Source organism: Bos indicus, chromosome 11 (assembly GCF_029378745.1).
Source record: "Bos indicus isolate NIAB-ARS_2022 breed Sahiwal x Tharparkar chromosome 11, NIAB-ARS_B.indTharparkar_mat_pri_1.0, whole genome shotgun sequence".
NCBI lineage: Eukaryota > Metazoa > Chordata > Mammalia > Artiodactyla > Bovidae > Bos > Bos indicus.
Genome location: NC_091770.1, coordinates 37,698,794 through 37,716,219, shown reverse-complemented (window position 1 = coordinate 37,716,219; position 17,426 = coordinate 37,698,794). Strand labels below are relative to the sequence as shown.

The following is a 17,426-nucleotide window of genomic DNA, read 5'->3' as shown; positions in this document are numbered from 1 at the left end:
TTTATTGCTAAGTTACATATGTCCTAAAAACAGAATTTTCTAAAATGAGTACATTGTGCTAAAATAAAATGTAAAATTAGTGTTTATAACCATATAAACAAACAGACATGTTTCTAGTAGAAAAAATTTTAAAACTAAGAATAATTGCACCCTCTTAGCTAAAAAATAATCATAAAAGATAGAGAAAATATTTGCTAACTCTGATTCATGTCATAAACTTTAAAATTATCTTCCTGTGGTCATAGCATTTTAAAACAGAATCAGCCAAAATTGAGTTTCTAACTTCCAGAATAAAACAACAAAAAAGAAAGCCCCAAGAAACCCATAACCCTGACTCACTCACTTCTGGAGAAGTATACCTTAGCTCTATCTCTGAAATGTTTTTGCTCTCTTGATTCAGCCTAAATATCACTGACAGTAATGCAGCCTGGCATCTAGAAAAAATGATTTGAAATGTAACTTAATAAACAAGGAGAAAATTATTATTTTACATGTGTTGTTATAGTAAATTATTATTGTTATTCATTGGGCCAGAGAAAGTTTCTAAAGAATCTTTGCTTAATGAAATGTGTGACCCGGGAATTTGCTGGCAGTCCAGTGGTTAGGACTCTGCAGTTTCACTGCTGAGGACCTGTGTTCAATCCCTGGTCACAGAATTAAGACCCTGCAAGCCACACAGCACGGGCAAACATTTTTTAAAGAAAAAAGGAAACGAAAAGAAGGAAATTTGTATCCTTTGTAAATTGCCCTATTCTCTTGTACTTACACAAGATCATTTCAGGCCTAGGCCCCTTCTGTTTATATCTTTGACCATACTTCTTTTCTCACAGCCAGCTCTTACTAAAAATGCTTCCAATGCGTTGGTTTCACTTCAGATCGAATAAATCTTTCGCCTTTTACTTAAAAAAAAAAAAAAAAAAAAGCTTCCAGTGCAGATCATCAAATAAACAATCAGAAATTTTCTTATTTTTAGTACCACTTTAATATATTTTATCTACATGAAAACATCAATCCATTTATCGCTTATTTCACAATTAGTCCTAACATTTAAAATATTTTTGGTGTCCCTTTTCTTTCTTCATAACCTGATAATAAGACTTTTTAAAAAGATTATTTATTAAAATACATTGAGAAATTATATGCTACTATATGGTAAACACTGATTATTTTACAATGTTAGACTTATAGGAAAGAAGCATTTCTAACCCAGATGACTGTAGTAACATATACAGCATGTTTTCCAAAAGAACATATACGTTGTGCATGTAAGACAGGGATACATACCATGTCCATGTGTCTTGAGGACTGTCAGAGAGTATAGGTGATACTTCCTCCAGAAACTGTCACCAGGTGTAAGGTCATAAAATTCCCTTAAAACACTATTTTACCAGTGTTTCTTGATAGCACTTGAAATCACATTTTTAGCAGTGATAAGAGCCTTAGAAATTGTATAGAGCTAGTGTTTCCCAAACTCTTAAAAAAATCAACATAATACCTTCTATAAATGAAATCTTACAAGATGCCCCAATTAAAAAAAAAAAATTATTTTCCAATCAAAGTGAAGCAGCTCTGACTCGGTTGAATAACTGTACTTTTTTCGAGACAGCTCCATATTCTCCAACTTCACAGAGGATTACAGGCATACCTCGTTTTATTGTGCTTTCTTACACTTCACAAATATTGTGGGGTTTTTTCCCAACAAACTGAAGGTTTGTGGCAGTTCTGTCAGACAAGCCTGTCAGTGCCAGTATTCCAACAGTATTTGCTCACTTCATGTCTCTGTCACATTTTGGGAGTTCTCAGAATATTTCTAACTTTCTCATTATTGTTAAATTTGTTATGGTGATCGGTGATCTTTGATGTTACTATTGCAAAAAAAATTATGATTTTGCTAAAGGCTCAGATAATGGATAGCTCTTTTTAGCAATAAAGTATTTTGTACTTAAGATATGTACATTGTTATTTACATGCATTGGGAAACTAAAAATTCATGTGACTCGCTTTATTGCAAAATTCACTTTATTATAGTAGTCTGGAACCAAACCTGCCATTATCTCCGAGGTATGCCTGTATTAGTACCCTAATTTTAGATGAAATTGAGTAGCTTTCATACTCCTGGCTTAGGTTTCTAGAAATGATACCCTTATTATTTGTGGCATTGTAAATTCATGTTAGGCTTTGGGTCCCCTTTGACCAGAGTAGTTATAACTCTAACAGTGTAAGTAGATATATTTTCCTACAAAGTAAGCCTCAAGGCCTGGTTTTCTTATTAAACAATACAAATATTTCATTGTTGATGTTTCTGCTGCTGCATGCAAGATTATTTTTTACTTTAAAACTATATGTGACCATTTAGTAAATAAACATCATAAACCTATCAGACACCAAGAGGGCATTATTATTTATAGCTTCTAAAACATGTAAATCAGTCTTTAAGTAGAGATGTCTATCAGATTAATAACATTTCCAGAATTAGATTCTTTCTCCTTGCCCTTCACAATGAGAGCTCTTTAGTTTCTTATCTTCATGAATTGTATGTTTAGCTTTTCATTAAATAACATGAAATGCTTTTCTCCTGCAGATGTGGACAAAGTACAAGAAAACAGAAATTCAAAAAGCAGGTCTAGGGAACAACAAAGCTCCTAATTCTATAACCCCACTACATGACATGTGGGCCAAGTGGTGAGTTTCTTGCTTAAAATGTAAATGAGATTAATCTCATTTATACAAACTAACTGCATTAAGTATAAGAACAAGTGCACATTGCATTAACAGATGTAAATATTGCTTGCTTCATTCATGATTTTCTGTCTGTCTGATTAGTAAATCAAAATTACGTGATTCCTCAAAGCTTTTGGCCATCAGTGCACGCTCAGTTGTGTCCGACTCTTTGCGACCCCATGGACTGTAGCCCACCAGGCTCCTCTGTCCATGGAATTTTCCAGGCAAGAAGGGTTGCCTTGCCCTTCTCCAGGGGATCGTCCCAACATAGGATCAAACCCGGGTCTCCCGCATTGCAGGCAGATTCTTTACCATTTGAGCTACCCGGGAAGCCCTTTAGTGCAGGAAAACAATCTTTAAAAATATTTTTTCCCCTCAATTTAAATTTGATTTTACTAATGAATAATGTTTTAGAAATTACTTTTTCAGTTTAAAATCTTTCTAGTAGGAATATAACTTCTGTGCAATGTTCTTGGTAATTGAGGAGAATAAATTAAATGTCTTTTCTATGAAGAGCTGCTTAGACAAATTCTCTGACTCTGTCACTCTTATCCCTGTAAAAGTACCTGGTGCATGCTGTTCTTTTAGTGGTTGCTCTGTATTTTATATCTCTTATCTTCAAACTTTTCTTATATTTTCTTTCTTTCTACTTTCCAACTAAATACAGAGAGAAAAGTGTCCTTCAGTTTCTCAGTGTGAAGCCTTTATTTCTGAAGTAACAAGACACCCAACTATAGGAATCATTTTTTAAAATCTTTAAGGAGACTTAACAATCCTTCGTGACTAGAGCAGGAAAGAAATACAAACCTTCATTCCTTCCTTGAATCAAGGAGCACTACTGGAGTCAACTGCCAAAATTTTTAGAAGGTTTTTATGACTTATTATGTACATTGTACTGTTAAGATCTACTGAATAAAGCATGTTCTCTCGCTAAGGACCAAGTGTTTTAAGGGTTCAAGAAGTACTCCAAGAACAATATACTTCTTTCATCATTTGTTTATGAATTTATCCATGTTTGCTTAATGCTTCTGCTAAGTAGTAGCCTAAGTCTAGCCATTTATATTTAGTTGTGTAAACCTAAATTAAATGCTGTAGTATGCTGTGGAATGTACTATATATCAAGATACAGAGAACATTGTTTAGGCATGTCAGAGCCTTATTTGGTTAGCAGACTGCATGTGTTGGTATTCTCTTATTTTTAAGCCGATTATTTTGATGCACTGCAAAAGAAACTCAGTTTATGAAATAACTGAAAAATCCATGATAGGAGTTATAAAAAAATTTACAGTGATATTAATATTTCCATATTCCCTGCTAAGGAACACTAAGTAATTCATTCACACATGGACCCAAGGTAATTAGAATGTGTTTTTCTGAAACGTTTTTTTTAGTAAGGTGGTTTTCTAGAAAAAGACATTCCCAAGATAAAGCTATTGTGTTTGAACTCATTTCCCTTCTTTAGTGTTGGGTTATGTATGTACGTTTTTTTTTAACTTGAGAGCTGACTGTTGCTTAAGAAGTTTTCTTATGGCAAAAATAATGTAAATAATTTACTACGATCCTCATTTTGCCAGGAACTCATTTATTATTAAGGTTATCACTTATTAATACGAATTTTTGGTTTTGTCCTTTATAAGACTACATTAAAGTTGGTAACTGTTATCAGTACTTTTGAAATATTTGTATGCATTTGTTTTACATTTGAAAGAAGCACAAAAAAGTAAATTTAGTTAACCCAGGGAAACATCAATTTTTTTGTAGTTCCAATTTTCTATCACAGTTTTATTTTCTTATGAAATCAAAAATTGCATTGATACATATTAATGCAAATTCATTATTTAACATAAATATATGCATAATCTTAAAGGTCTGAAATGAGAAAATACTGATTTTTTAATTTTAACAATGTACTTCTTAGGCTCTCACTACCAGCTCTAAAAATCTTTTTGGAACAATTCCATAGTGTGTGGTTTATGAACTGTGTGTTTCATCACTAACCTAGTAGCCATGAGAAATGTGTCTCCCTCTCCCCCTCCTTCCTCATGCCCTTCTCTTTTTTTCCCCTCTTTGGTAGGCCAGTAACAGTGTTGTGTTCATAGTCTACTTTCAGAAAGACCATTAATGAAAAGAAATACGGCATGTATAGTTGAAAAGAAACTGAAATGGAAGTTAGGTTTTGCCACCAAATAATGCTGTAAAGTTAAATCACTTTTAAATTCTTGGATGAAAGGTGCTATGTAAATATAATACAAAGGATTCTTACTAAGATACAAATATTGCACAACAGACATATTTAAAACCTATTCTCTAGACTGTGAAACATGTCTCCATCATGATTTCCTATATTCAAGTATCAGATTGATAATGGGCATCGTGGCAGTCTAGAGATGTCTGCATGTAAAAACTGTAAATTCATTTTTAGGTGGATAAATTGAGAGTAAATATAGAAATTATGTTTTAGCTAAATACAATAAGTGTGTAACTTAGATTTATATTAACTAGCATCTAATTTGCACAACTAGGACACATCCCAGGACATTTGCTTCAAGTTGAAATTTAATGAGTAGGAGGTAGTCCAGTGAGGGTGTGTGACACCACAGCTTGATCTCTCCAGGACACTAATATCCTAAAACAGAGACCCTGCTGACTGAAGCAACACATTATTGCTTCAGTTAGAAAATGCTTAAGGGTAGCCTGTAAAGGGCTGACTCAGAAAATGCAGCAAGACAACCAAGAGAACACTTGAGACTGCAAAAAGTAGGCATATTCTCAAATCACATCGATCACCTTTTTCATACCATTTCAAGAAAGGACTAGATAACCACATGAGTATTTTACCATTTCCAAAAGATAGCATCAGAAGCAAACTTAGTAGGAAGTCATGCTTTTCCCTTAAACTACTTCTGCCAAACAAAACCATGTAGCCAACTAGAAAGTACAATAACTGGGGCCACTTTCCTGACTGGCGCCTGACATGATTTTAATTATCTGGCTCTAATCCCCCTTGGAAACTAAAGAATTTATATACAGGGTAATAGCTTCGGCCCAGAGCTCCAATAAAGTGCTTCAGATCTGGCAATGTGGAAATGTTCAGTCCAAGTTTTTGAACTGGTGGTTACCAAAGAGTTCACGAAACAGGTTTGTATGTAGCACCTTTCATGCAAGGCATGGTAAGAGCCTATTTAAAAATCACTGTGCATATTACAGAATTGCAGCCACCTCACAAATGAAGTATTACAGCCTGTACTGTCTTAACAGTTTATGTCAGGAAGTGAAAAAGATATTGTACCAAATCTGGAATTACAACGAGGAGTAATAATGTATGCTAAATAACTTTTGTACTTTAAGTTACTTTTTTGAGAAAAGTGAAGTTTTGTGTTTTTTTTTTCCTGCTACTCTTAGTCCTGAGATGTTTTTTTCTTTAAGCCTTGAATGAATAATACAGACGGAGCCCATTTTATAATATAAACCTTGATGTACAAGTTGAGATATTTGGACAACAGTGAAAATGCCTTAAAAGGAATGCTTATGGATAAAGTTGCACTTATAACACCCTTTAACAAAACCTGATTTTAAATTGTCTTTCTTTTCTAAGGGTTCTCTCTTTCAGTGTTTGCCATTGTACTTATAACTGTTATTAAATACCAAATCAAATAATACAAGAGCTGTAACATTTCCTTTAAAATAACGCTACTGAGAAATCTGGAGTTAAATGGCAAAATGTTTATTACTTGGCTATATTAAAGCCACAGTTGATAACAAAAAATCCATTTCATAACAAAAAAGACTCCATCATTTGGCTGATCTTTTTTCAAAAACATTTTTCATTTTAGTTTTTAACTTTTATTTCTCCTAAAAAAATTAAGTTGGTTTAACATTCACTTATCAAACTGGTATGAGATGATTTTTATAACAAGTGGTTAGCAATCATAACATATAATTTAACCAAGTATTATTCTTTCCTTTCTCTTTGCCCTAGAAAACCAATTTTCAGACATAATCTTGTTTACCTCTGTTCTAATCGCTTTGGGATGAGTATGAGAGGTTTTGGGAGAAAGAGGAGTCTATTAGTTTTGTCAATCCCAGAAGTGTCATTACAATAATAGATTATACACATCAGTCTCTTTTCATTTTCACATAGACTTTGGGAGGCATAATGTTAAGATAAGAGATGACTTGTGTCATTGGGCAGGTCAGTCTTTCTGGGCCTATTTTCACTCTAAGGTGAGAAAAGTTAGACCAGTGTCCTGAGGTCCTCAGTGTCTTTGATTCTATTCAGTAAACCTTCATTTTATATTCAAAGCAACCTAAATTTCCTCTTTCTTAGAGATATAATACCAAGTAGGCAAAAACCAGTGTAGCATCTCAGAATGTTTTCACTGATGGAAGGTATTTCTTACTAACTCATCTAACTTACTAACTCACTCATCTATATTTTATAAAAATTCTGCCATCAGTAGACTTGTAGTCTCTAACCACATATATTGAAAAATGACAAGTTTTTACCTTTGCCTTTCAGTAATGCAAATTGGTACAAATTAAATACAATTTCTCTACCAGAGGCAATTACTCCATGTTCAGTCTTAGGAAGAAACGTTTCTCTCTCAAATATCCGATTGTACTAAAGGAAATGAGAATTTTCCTAAGTCCTCTAGGCTGTTTTGTAGCCTACTCAGACCCTCAATTAGGGTCTTATTTGAGTTTAAGAGAGGTGAAAAAGTATATTAATTTTCCTCACTGTTTTTGAACTAGCTTCTGTATGGCAACTGACAATACCTAATCCTGGGTTCTTACACATTTTTGTTTATATGTGTATAAAATTTATCTTACACTTTTTAGATGCATAGTTGAAAAATGAGTCAATTTAATATAGCCTAAAGGACAGAAGAAACTTGTTCAAGCATGTTCAAATTTCTAACCTCTGAACAAAGACTAAACAAATCCTTCTTAATGGCCTCTGTATGTTCTGCTCCTGAGTTAAAATGTAATGTCAGTATAATGATTATGGCATATTTTCTATCCCTGCTTTGAGGGTTTTTCTAGATTAAGATATTCTAAAGATAGAATTTTATTTAAAAAATTAGCTTATTTTTTCACTGGGGAAAAGCATTGGTTTAAAAACAAACACTCAGTAACAGAAAGGTTTTCCCTTGCCCCCTTGTTTAATTATACTGCTGGGAAATTCTTATTCCTTAATCCTCATTCCCTCGAGATAACTACTATTTACAATTTAATGTCTTCCCGTATTATTTTTTATTTTTTCCCCTGTATGTACACTATCACATGTATAATTTTACATATGCTATTTTTGCAACTGGCTTTTTTTCAAGTATAATAAGATGTAAGACAGTTAATCTTAGATAAATAATCTTAGTTTTGATGTTAATTTATTCTTTTTTGGCCACCCTGCTGCGTGTGGGAATCTCAGTTCCTATGACCAGGCACTGAACCTGGGCCAGGCAGTGAAAGCCTGGATTCCTAACCACAAGGCAACCAGGGAACTCCTGATATTAATGAAGGCATTCTTCTAATAAGTAGTAGCCATGGGGATGGGGAGGGTGGAACCTCTGGCCTGACTAAAGCTACCTCAATATATTTAAAAAAAAAAAAAGAACTTTAAGATGAGATAGTCTTTCTCAAATAGTTCAGGTAGTCACCAAACCGAGTGCTAGATATATCTTCCCACTTTTAATGCTTTTTATAATTACAAGTAAGAAAAACAGCTTTCAGAAATAAATACTCTGAACTTCAGCCCAATTAGTTTTTATCAAAGTTTAATATTATGGGATCATGTCCTGTGTTCTTCACAAATGTGAGAAAGTCTTCAGGGCTCAATCCCATGGTTGCAGCATTGGTCATTGGATGAAAGTACACCTTTTCATGTCCACCTTCCAAAAAGGCAGAATCCAGAACAAACTTCACATCTCCATCATCACAGAAGAGTGCCAATGGGGTGGCACAACCTTGGCCAACTTTCAGTTTTTCTAGCATGGCTGCTTCATCCGCAAACCGCAGGTTTCCACTCCCAACACCTAACTGCTTGGCGAGATCATTTAAATTAATTTGTCTATCATGAAGAACTGTCACCAGCCAATAGCCTTTTTTCTTTTTGTCCTTAAGAAATAAGTTCTTACTGTGTGCTCCTTTCAAATGCTGGATATGAGGCATCATTTCTTCAACTGTAAACACCTGTAAAATACCACATGAGAAGTTTAACATGCATGTACACTGCAAACATACAGTTATATATACATTGCTTGCTGGGTCTAAACAGGGAGGTTAGGGAGTACTCAGTGTCCTGGATATTACTGGTAGCAACCCATTCCCAGCCTGCTGCTACTGCTGCTAAGTCGCTTCAGTCGTGTCTGACTCTGTGCGACCACACAGACAGCAGCCCACCAGGCTCCCCTGTCCCTGGGATTCTCCAGGCAAGAGTACTAGAGTGGGGTGCCATTGCCTTCTCCGATTCCCAGCATATTATCAAATAATTATATCTCATCTCGGACCTCAAGTAGTTTCTCTTGGGCCAGTTCTCCATTCCAATATGCTGGCTAAACCTTCACATTTCTAAAATGCTATTTTTGTTTTTCCTTTAGACTTTTAGTCGAGTTTATAGCAGCCCTCACAACACTGTAAATCAACTGTACTCCAATAAAAAAAGGGGGGGGGGGGGTTATAGCAGCCCAGACTCCTATTCCTTGGCATTCCATCCAGACCTAAGTACAATGTCCACTCTATAAAATATAACTAGAGATGGAGTGAGGGCAGGGAATGAGAGCCTGGACTAATATAAAAAGAACATCAGAAAAGCTGGCAATATGCACAGTAAAAAGGAAGCGAGTATTGACCATAAGGGAGGCAAAAGGGTCAAAGAAAATAATAGTTTTGATGAATTTCTCTACCCTTTGAAGATTATCACCGTTATCTAGCTAGTTATCAGGAGCTGTTACTCAAAAGTTAGGCAAAAACTGTATCTTCCCAACACTCAAGTTATATACTGGCTACGTGAGATACTTGAAAAAACAAAATCTCCATCAATCAACTGAATCGTTAAAAGATACCAAACTCTTAACCTTGGTGTCCCGCATGCTTCATAGCCACTGCAGAAACGTTTTACTGCTTGGCAACTTACATACCCAGGCTAGTTTGAGATGCAGAAGTTCTCAATATGTTGCACTGCTACTGCTAAGTCACTTCAGTCATGTCCGACTCTGTGCGACCCCATGGACAGCAGCCCACCAGGCTCCCCCGTCCCTGGGATTCTCCAGGCAAGAACACTGGAGTGGGTTGCCATTTCCTTCTCCAATGCATGAAAATGAAAAGGGAAAGTGAAGTCGCTCAGTCGTATCCGACTCTTAGCGACCCCATAAACTGCAGCCTACCAGGCTCCTCCATCCATGGGGTTTTCCAGGCAAGAGTACTGGAGTGGGGTGCCATTGCCTTCTCCAAATATGTTGCACTAGTTCCCAAAATTAAAAAAAAAAAAAAATCGCTCCAAAAGGAAAACAGGTTTTTTCATAATAACAGCAGAGTCCCAAGTGGAGATGCACTCAATGGTGCATTCAGATCCCTCTCTACTCTGGATTCCGGGAAATGCCTTAGGAACGGACTTTCTTTCGTGGTACAGTGACACCCCCCCCCCCCCCCCCCCCCGCCCCGGGACGTCTAGTCTCAGCGGCTCCGCCTCGCAGACGCTGCAGTAGAGCCCACTCCCTCCCGGGGTAGTCCTAGCGGGAGCGCCTCACCTCCGGGTGCTCCACGACCTCTGTGCGGATGGCCAGGGCGGCGAGCCGCTGCTCCAGCGCCGCCCGCAACTCAGCCCCTGCCATGCTGTCCTCGTGGCGGTGGCTAAAGACCGGGCCGAGGAACTGGGCGTGGCTTCCCGCGGACCGCCCACTGCAGGCCGAGGCGGAAGTTCCTGGAGGGACAGGGGCGGTGCTGGAAATCCAGCGCCGGCGTTTTCTGCAGGCGAGGTTGCATCGTGTTCGCTCGACATCCACCGTTTGTTCCTGAGGTTCGTCCGAGTCCGCAAGGACATCCTTCCTCAGACATGTAGTGTCCTTAGCCCGCGTCCCACAAGAGGGAGGCGCCTGCATTCTCACAGCCCTCTCCATACCCGCCGCAGGTTTCCTAAATCCAGCATGTCTTCCGTTTAAATAGATTTAAACCTAACAACTCAAGGAATGTTGAGGGAGTGATTCATTGAATGTGGTCTCGGGTTTACCCAGGAAGGAGACTGAGGGAAAGTCTCCTTATCCCTTCTGCCTGGGATATGGAATGTACATTCTACCCACTGTTCTGAGCTAGGTGCTACTTGAAGGATGCAGCCTTGAGAGAGTAATGTGTCATTGAAACCTTCTGGACTCTACGGAAGTGAGGCCCCCTTCGCCCCTTAAGGCCTCTATATAAATTCTTAAGATGCTGGCAAGTGGATGCCCAAGACAAACCACCAATATAAGTTCCTTTGATTATTACTTATTAAAACTGCCACCTACCAATGAGGAATGCCCTGCCTCTTCATTCTTTCCTTGCCCTTCTGGGGGGTGGGGTCTCTGGGTGTGTGTGTGTGCAGTGGTTTCACCTGGGGAACTTCCTGAGGTTGTGGACCAACAAGGAGAGAAAGGGCCAGAATCTCTATCCTTTTGACCATCTTTTTCAGAGGCATTTTTTCCTGCCTCTTGGTGGGGTGTTTTCCACTATCCTGCAAAACCCTCACTCCCCACCTTGAATGAGGCCTGAAATTCCACTGAGTTTCATTTATGAGTTTAGATTAAGCTTCCAATTGTTACCAAAACTGTTGCCCCAGAATCATACCCCTACCCCTCTCTTGAATGGAAACCAGGTGCTCTTATCTGAAGTTTTGGGAGGAAGCTGCAAAGCAAAAAGCAGGGACTTGGTTAGATCCAATTAGGCACTAGATGGTTGAAGATTTAACTTCCAGTAGACCTAGAGCCTCATTATATAGTCAGTGTAATACCATAGCATGCTAAATGATACACCCATAAGTGCAATGATAGTTGACAGTTGCCATGACAACAACCAGAAAAGGGTTACAAAGACCAAAAAGGAGAGTTATATCAGTGCCAGGTCCAAACCACACTCCTTAGATAAGTCATGGAAATTCCTCTCACTCTTTCCAGTTCCCTCCCTTCTATCTCGACCCTCCTATATAAATAGTGTCTCCCCTTGAATTGGGTTGATTTGTACACAAGATTCTCCATTCTTTAGCCATTGAATAAAGCTTGTGCTGTTCCAGTCTTAGCATAGGATTTATTATTAGCTGTGCAAATCTGATCAGGAAAAAAACCTTCCTGACTGGGACAAGGGTTCTTGGCTGGGGCTAGAACCCAAACACAAGCCACGTTATACCAATTCAGTAATAGAATCTGAGCTAAACTGTAGCTATTCCTGCTACAGGAATAGCTGCTAAGTCACATCAGTCGTGTCCGACTCTGTGCAACCCCATAGACAGCAGCCCACCAGGCTCTCCCGTCCCTGGGATCCTCCAGGCAAGAACACGGGAGTGGGTTGCCATCTCCTTCTCCAATGCATGAAAGTGAAAAGTGAAAGTGAAGTCGCTCAGGCGTGTCTGACTCTTAGCGACCCCATGGACTGCAGCCTACAGGCTCCCCCATCCATGGGATTTTCCAGGCAAGAGTATTCCTAGGGACATTTAACTCTAGAAGGAATATATTTATGGCATCTCTGGGGTGCAAATGGAAGGCCTGGAGAAGAATGCTCTTAAGAATATACTACAGAGTTCAGTTGTCTTGCCATATGCACAGGTCTGAATCCATGAATTCAACCAACAATAGATGGGGAAAAAAAAATTCTAGTAAGTTCCAAAAGCCAAAACTTCAATTTGCCACACACTAGCAACTGTTTAGGAGAAGGCAATGGCACCCCCACTCCAGTACTCTTGACTGGAAAATCCCATGGATGGAGGAGCCTGGTAGGCTGCAGTCCATGGGGTCACTAAGAGTCAGACACAACTGAGCGACTTCACTTTCACTTTTCACTTTCATGCATTGGAGAAGGAGATGGCAACCCACTCCCGTGTTCTTGCCTGGAGAATCCCAGGGACGGGGGAGCCTGGTGGGCTGCCGTCTATGGGGTCACACAGAGTCGGACACGACTGAAGCGACTTAGCGGCAACTGTTTACATAGTTACAATGTATTAGATATTATTTAGAGATTATTTAAAGTATACAGGAGGATGTGTGTAGGTCATGTGCAAACACTGCACCATTTTATATAAGGAACTTCAGCAACTACAAATTTTGGTGTCTGTGGGGGATCCTTGGAACTAACCCCCCTTGGATACCAGAGGTGGACTATATCTGAGTCCTCCCCCACAGGACAGCCTCAGAGTTAGCTGTGAAAGAGAAAATCAGAGCCAACTTCATAATTCACCCAGAATTAGCCCTGGACAGTGCAATTTTGAAAGTTCTCAGTTTAACCAACCTCTTAAAATTATTATGCCATATCTTCCTTCAAACAGTCCATCCAGTTCTTTGATCCTTGATTATGGAACCAACAGGCATCTGCTCGTAGCCACCTAAATTCAGATCAACAGCAAAAGAAATGTACCACATTAACGAGTATTTAGAAAACTTAGATAAGGGGAAAGGGATCACTCAGAACATTTTTTCCATGTTTATTATTTTATTTCTGCATTTGTGAGTTAGCTCTGTTTCTGTCTTGGCTCATTTAGCTATGGAGTGAATGTTAATGGCTTTCACATTGGTTTATGTGAGCTCTTTAAATAATCGAGTTGTGTGTCTTTCATTTGTCCTATATACTCCAAATATCATATATACTTTTTCCATTAAAGAAGAGGTTCCCCCACCACCACCACCATGTACCTTTCAGGGATCATAGTTCCCCAACCAAGGATCAAACTCGGCCACCTGGCAGTGAAAGCCCAGGGAATTCAAGAGGGGATTTTTTTTAGTTTGGTTTTACCTACAGATGTTACTTATTTTTGTGTAACCAAATGTGTTTTTTTTTTTTTGTTATTCTGATCTAAGTATAGAAAGCTAACCTCTAGCAATAGAATATGCAATCTATTTTTTTTATTTTCTTAGAAATACTCTTTAATTCATTTAAATTTTACTTTGGTGTGGTGAGGCTTATTTTTTTCACTATGTTCTCTCAGAATAAAAATGGAAAGCATCATAATACCAAGGACCACATATATGCTGCTGCTGGTAAGTCGCTTCAGTCGTGTCCGACTCTGTGTGACCCCATAGACGGCAGCCCACCAGGCTCCCCGGTCCCTGGGATTCTCCAGGCAAGAACACTGGAGTGGGTTGCCATTTCCTTCTCCAATGCATGAAAGAGAAAAGTGAAAGTGAAGTTGCTCAGTCGTGTCCAACTTTTAGCAACCCCATGGACTGCAGACTACCAGGCTCCTCCGTCCATGGATTTTCCAGGCAAGAGTACTGGAGTGGGGTGCCATTGCCTTCTCCACCACATATATGAAGATGTGGCATATCCCAAATTATGGTCCTTAAATATTTGAAGACTTTCAAGAATACCCAAATTCAATCATGGAGACCTGAGCATTGAAAGAAGGGGAAAAAGAAGAATTGAAAGAAGAATTGAAATCTAAGAATAATTGTAGCTAAGAAATGTGAATCATGAGCCAGAATGGCTATCATCATAAAATCTACAAACAATAAATACTAGAGGGGATGTGAACAGAAGAGAAGCTTCCAGCACTGTTGGTGGGACTGTAAATTGGTACAGCCACTATGGAGCACATATGGAGGTTTCTTAAAAAACTAAAAACAGAGCTACCATATGACCCTGCAGTCCCACTCGTGGGCATATATCTGGAGAAAAACATGATCCAAAAAGACATATGTACCCCAATGTTCATTGCAGCACTGTTTGCAGTAACCAAGAAATGGAAGCAATGTAAATGTCCATCAATGGAGAAATGGATAAAGAAGATGTATATATATATATATATATATATATATATATATATATATATATATATATATATATAAAATGGAATATTACTCAGCTGTTAAAAAGAATGAAATAATGCCATATTGCAGCAACATGGATGGATATCAGGTCAGTTGCTCAGTCGTGTCTGACTCTTTGCGACCCCATGAACTGCAGCACACCAGGTCTCCCTGTCCATCACCAACTCCTGGAGTCCACCCAAATCCATATCCATTGAGTCGGTGATGCCATCCAACCATCTCATCCTCTGTTGTCCCCTTCTCCTCCTGCCCTCAATCTTTCCCAGCATCAGGGTCTTTTCAAATGAGTCAGCTCTTCGCATCAGGTGGCCAAAGTATTGGAGTTTCAGCTTCAACATCAGTCCTTCCAGAGAACACACAGGACTGATCTTTAGGATGGACTGGTTGGATCTCCTTGCAGTCCAAGGGACTCTCAAGAGTCTTCTCCAACACCACAGTTCAAAAGCATCAATTCTTTGGCACTCAGCTCTCTTCACAGTCCAACTCTCACATCCATACATGACCACTGGAAAAACCATAGCCTTGACTAGACGGACCTTTGTTGGCAAAGTAATGTCTCTGCTTTTGAATATGCTATCTAGGTTGGTCATAACTTTCCTTCCAAGGAGTAAGCGTCTTTTAATTTCATGGCTGCAGTCACCATCTGCAGTGATTTTGGAGCCCAAAAAAATAAAGTCAGCCACTGTTTCCCCACCTATTTGCCATGAAGTAAGATGGGGAAACAGTGGAAACAGTGTCAGACTTTATTTTGAGGGGATCCAAAATCACTGCAGATGGTGACTGCAGCCATGAAATTAAAAGACGCTTACTCCTTGAAAGGAAAGTTATGACCAACCTAGATAGCATATTCCAAAGCAGGGGCATTACTTTGACAACAAAGATCCGTCTAGTCAAGGCTATGGTTTTTCCTGTGTTCATGTATGGATGTAAGAGTTGGACTGTGAAGAAGGCTGAGCGCCGAAGAATTGATGCTTTTGAACTGTGGTGTTGGAGAAGACTCTTGAGAGTCCCTTGGACTGCAAGGAGATCCAACCAATCCATTCTGAAGGAGATCAGCCCTGGGATTTCTTTGGAAGGAATGATGCTAAAGCTGAAACTCCAGTACTTTGGCCACCCCATGCGAAGAGTTGACTCATTGGAAAAGACTCTGATGCTGGGAGGGATTGGGGGCAGGAGGAGAAGGGGACGACAGAGAATTAGATGGCTGGATGGCATCACTGACTCGAAGGACGTGAGTGTGAGTGAACTCCAGGAGTTGGTGATGGACAGGGAGGCCTGGCGTGCTGCGATTCATGGGGTTGCAAAGAGTCGGACACGACTGAGCAACTGAACTGACTGACTGAATGGGACCAGATGCCATGATCTTAGTTTTCTGAATGTTGAGCTTTAAGCCCACTTTTTCACTCTACTCTTTCACTTTCATCAAGAGGCTCTTTAGTTCTTCTTCACTTTCTGCCATAAGGGTGGTGTCATCTACATATCTGAGGTTATTGATATTTCTCCCTGCAATCTTGATTCCAGCTTGTGCTTCTTCCAGCCCAGTGTTTCTCATGATGTACTCTGCATATAAGTTAAATAAGCATGGTGACAATATACAGCCTTGACGTACTCCTTTACCTGTTTGGAACCAGTCTGTTGTTCCATAGCGAGTGTCATACTGAGTGGAGTCAGAGAAGAAAAAATTATCACATGACATCTATTATATGTGGAATCTAAAAAGAAAGGATACAAATGAACTTACAAAACAGAAACAGATTCACAGACCTTGAGATCAAGCTTATGGTTGCCGGGGGAAGGATGGAGAGCAGGGACAGTCAGGGAGTTTGGAATGAACATGTATACACTGCTATGTTTAAAATGGATAACCAACAAGGATCTATTGTATAGCACAGGGAACTCTGCTCAGTGTTGCGTGGCAGCCTAGATGAGAGGGGAGTTTGGGTGAGAATGGGTACATGTATATGTATGTCTGAGTCCCTTTACCATTCACCTGAAATTATTATAACATTGTTTGTTAATCGGCTATACCCCAATACAAAATAGAGGTTTTTTAAAAAAGAAATATGAGTCATGTACAAAAGTAAGGAAACAATGAACCAAAAATAAGGTCTGCATGACAGCTACAAAAGAGAAACACAAAGAGCAAAATTGATAATGCCATCCAGCACATTGTCTAGACAAGGAATTGTTCTGACCTGGAAATCTCTTTAGAAATGAACTGCCATCCATCAGTTATGCAAGGTGTGAAGCCCTCCCCCCACCCCACTGACAATCCATCACAATTCAGTTTCTTAAATCCTTCTACTCTAACCACTTCCATCACTCTAACCCAAACTACTATCTCTCCTGGTCTACACTAATGTTCTCTTAATTATACTCTGTGCTGTGTGCTGTGCTTAGTCACTCAGTCATGTCTGACTCCTGGTAACCCCATGGGCTGTAGCCCGCCAGGCTCCTCTGTTCATGAGGATTCCAGGCAAGAATACTGGAATGGGTTGCAATGCCCTTCTCCAGGGAATCTTCCCAATCCAGGGATTGAACCCAGGTCTTCTTCTTTGCAGGCAGATTCTTTACTGTCTGAACCACCAGGGAAGCCCTAATTACAGTCTACCTGTGGTGTGATGACCAGGTATCCTACTCCAAACAAGTCTTACAACCAAGGATTTTTATTATAAAATGGAGCTAAATCTGTCTATGGTAAAAGAA

General features: G+C 39.1%; 2 protein-coding genes across 3 annotated transcripts in view; one reads left to right on the top strand and one right to left on the bottom strand.

Moving 5' to 3' along the window:
* Nucleotides 1-3,655, top strand: part of CCDC88A (coiled-coil domain containing 88A) — a 115,885-nt gene extending 112,230 nt beyond the window's left edge. For both annotated transcript variants that reach the window (XM_019970170.2, XM_019970169.2), the window contains 2 exons: nucleotides 2,582-2,682; nucleotides 3,389-3,655. In XM_019970170.2, the coding sequence (XP_019825729.1) occupies nucleotides 2,582-2,646 (65 nt within the window). In that variant the 3' untranslated portion in view covers nucleotides 2,647-2,682; nucleotides 3,389-3,655. The remainder of the gene's footprint in view (nucleotides 1-2,581; nucleotides 2,683-3,388) is intronic.
* A 4,735-nt stretch (nucleotides 3,656-8,390) lies between these two features.
* On the bottom strand, nucleotides 8,391-10,850 carry LOC109566085 (prolyl-tRNA synthetase associated domain-containing protein 1). Its single transcript, XM_019970164.2, has 2 exons — nucleotides 10,467-10,850; nucleotides 8,391-8,910 (listed from the first exon to the last, which is right to left on the bottom strand). Exons 1-2 carry the CDS (start codon nucleotides 10,833-10,835, stop codon nucleotides 8,479-8,481), a joined length of 801 nt encoding a protein of 266 aa, XP_019825723.2. The 5' UTR covers nucleotides 10,836-10,850; the 3' UTR covers nucleotides 8,391-8,478.
* Nucleotides 10,851-17,426: the final 6,576 nt, after the last annotated feature.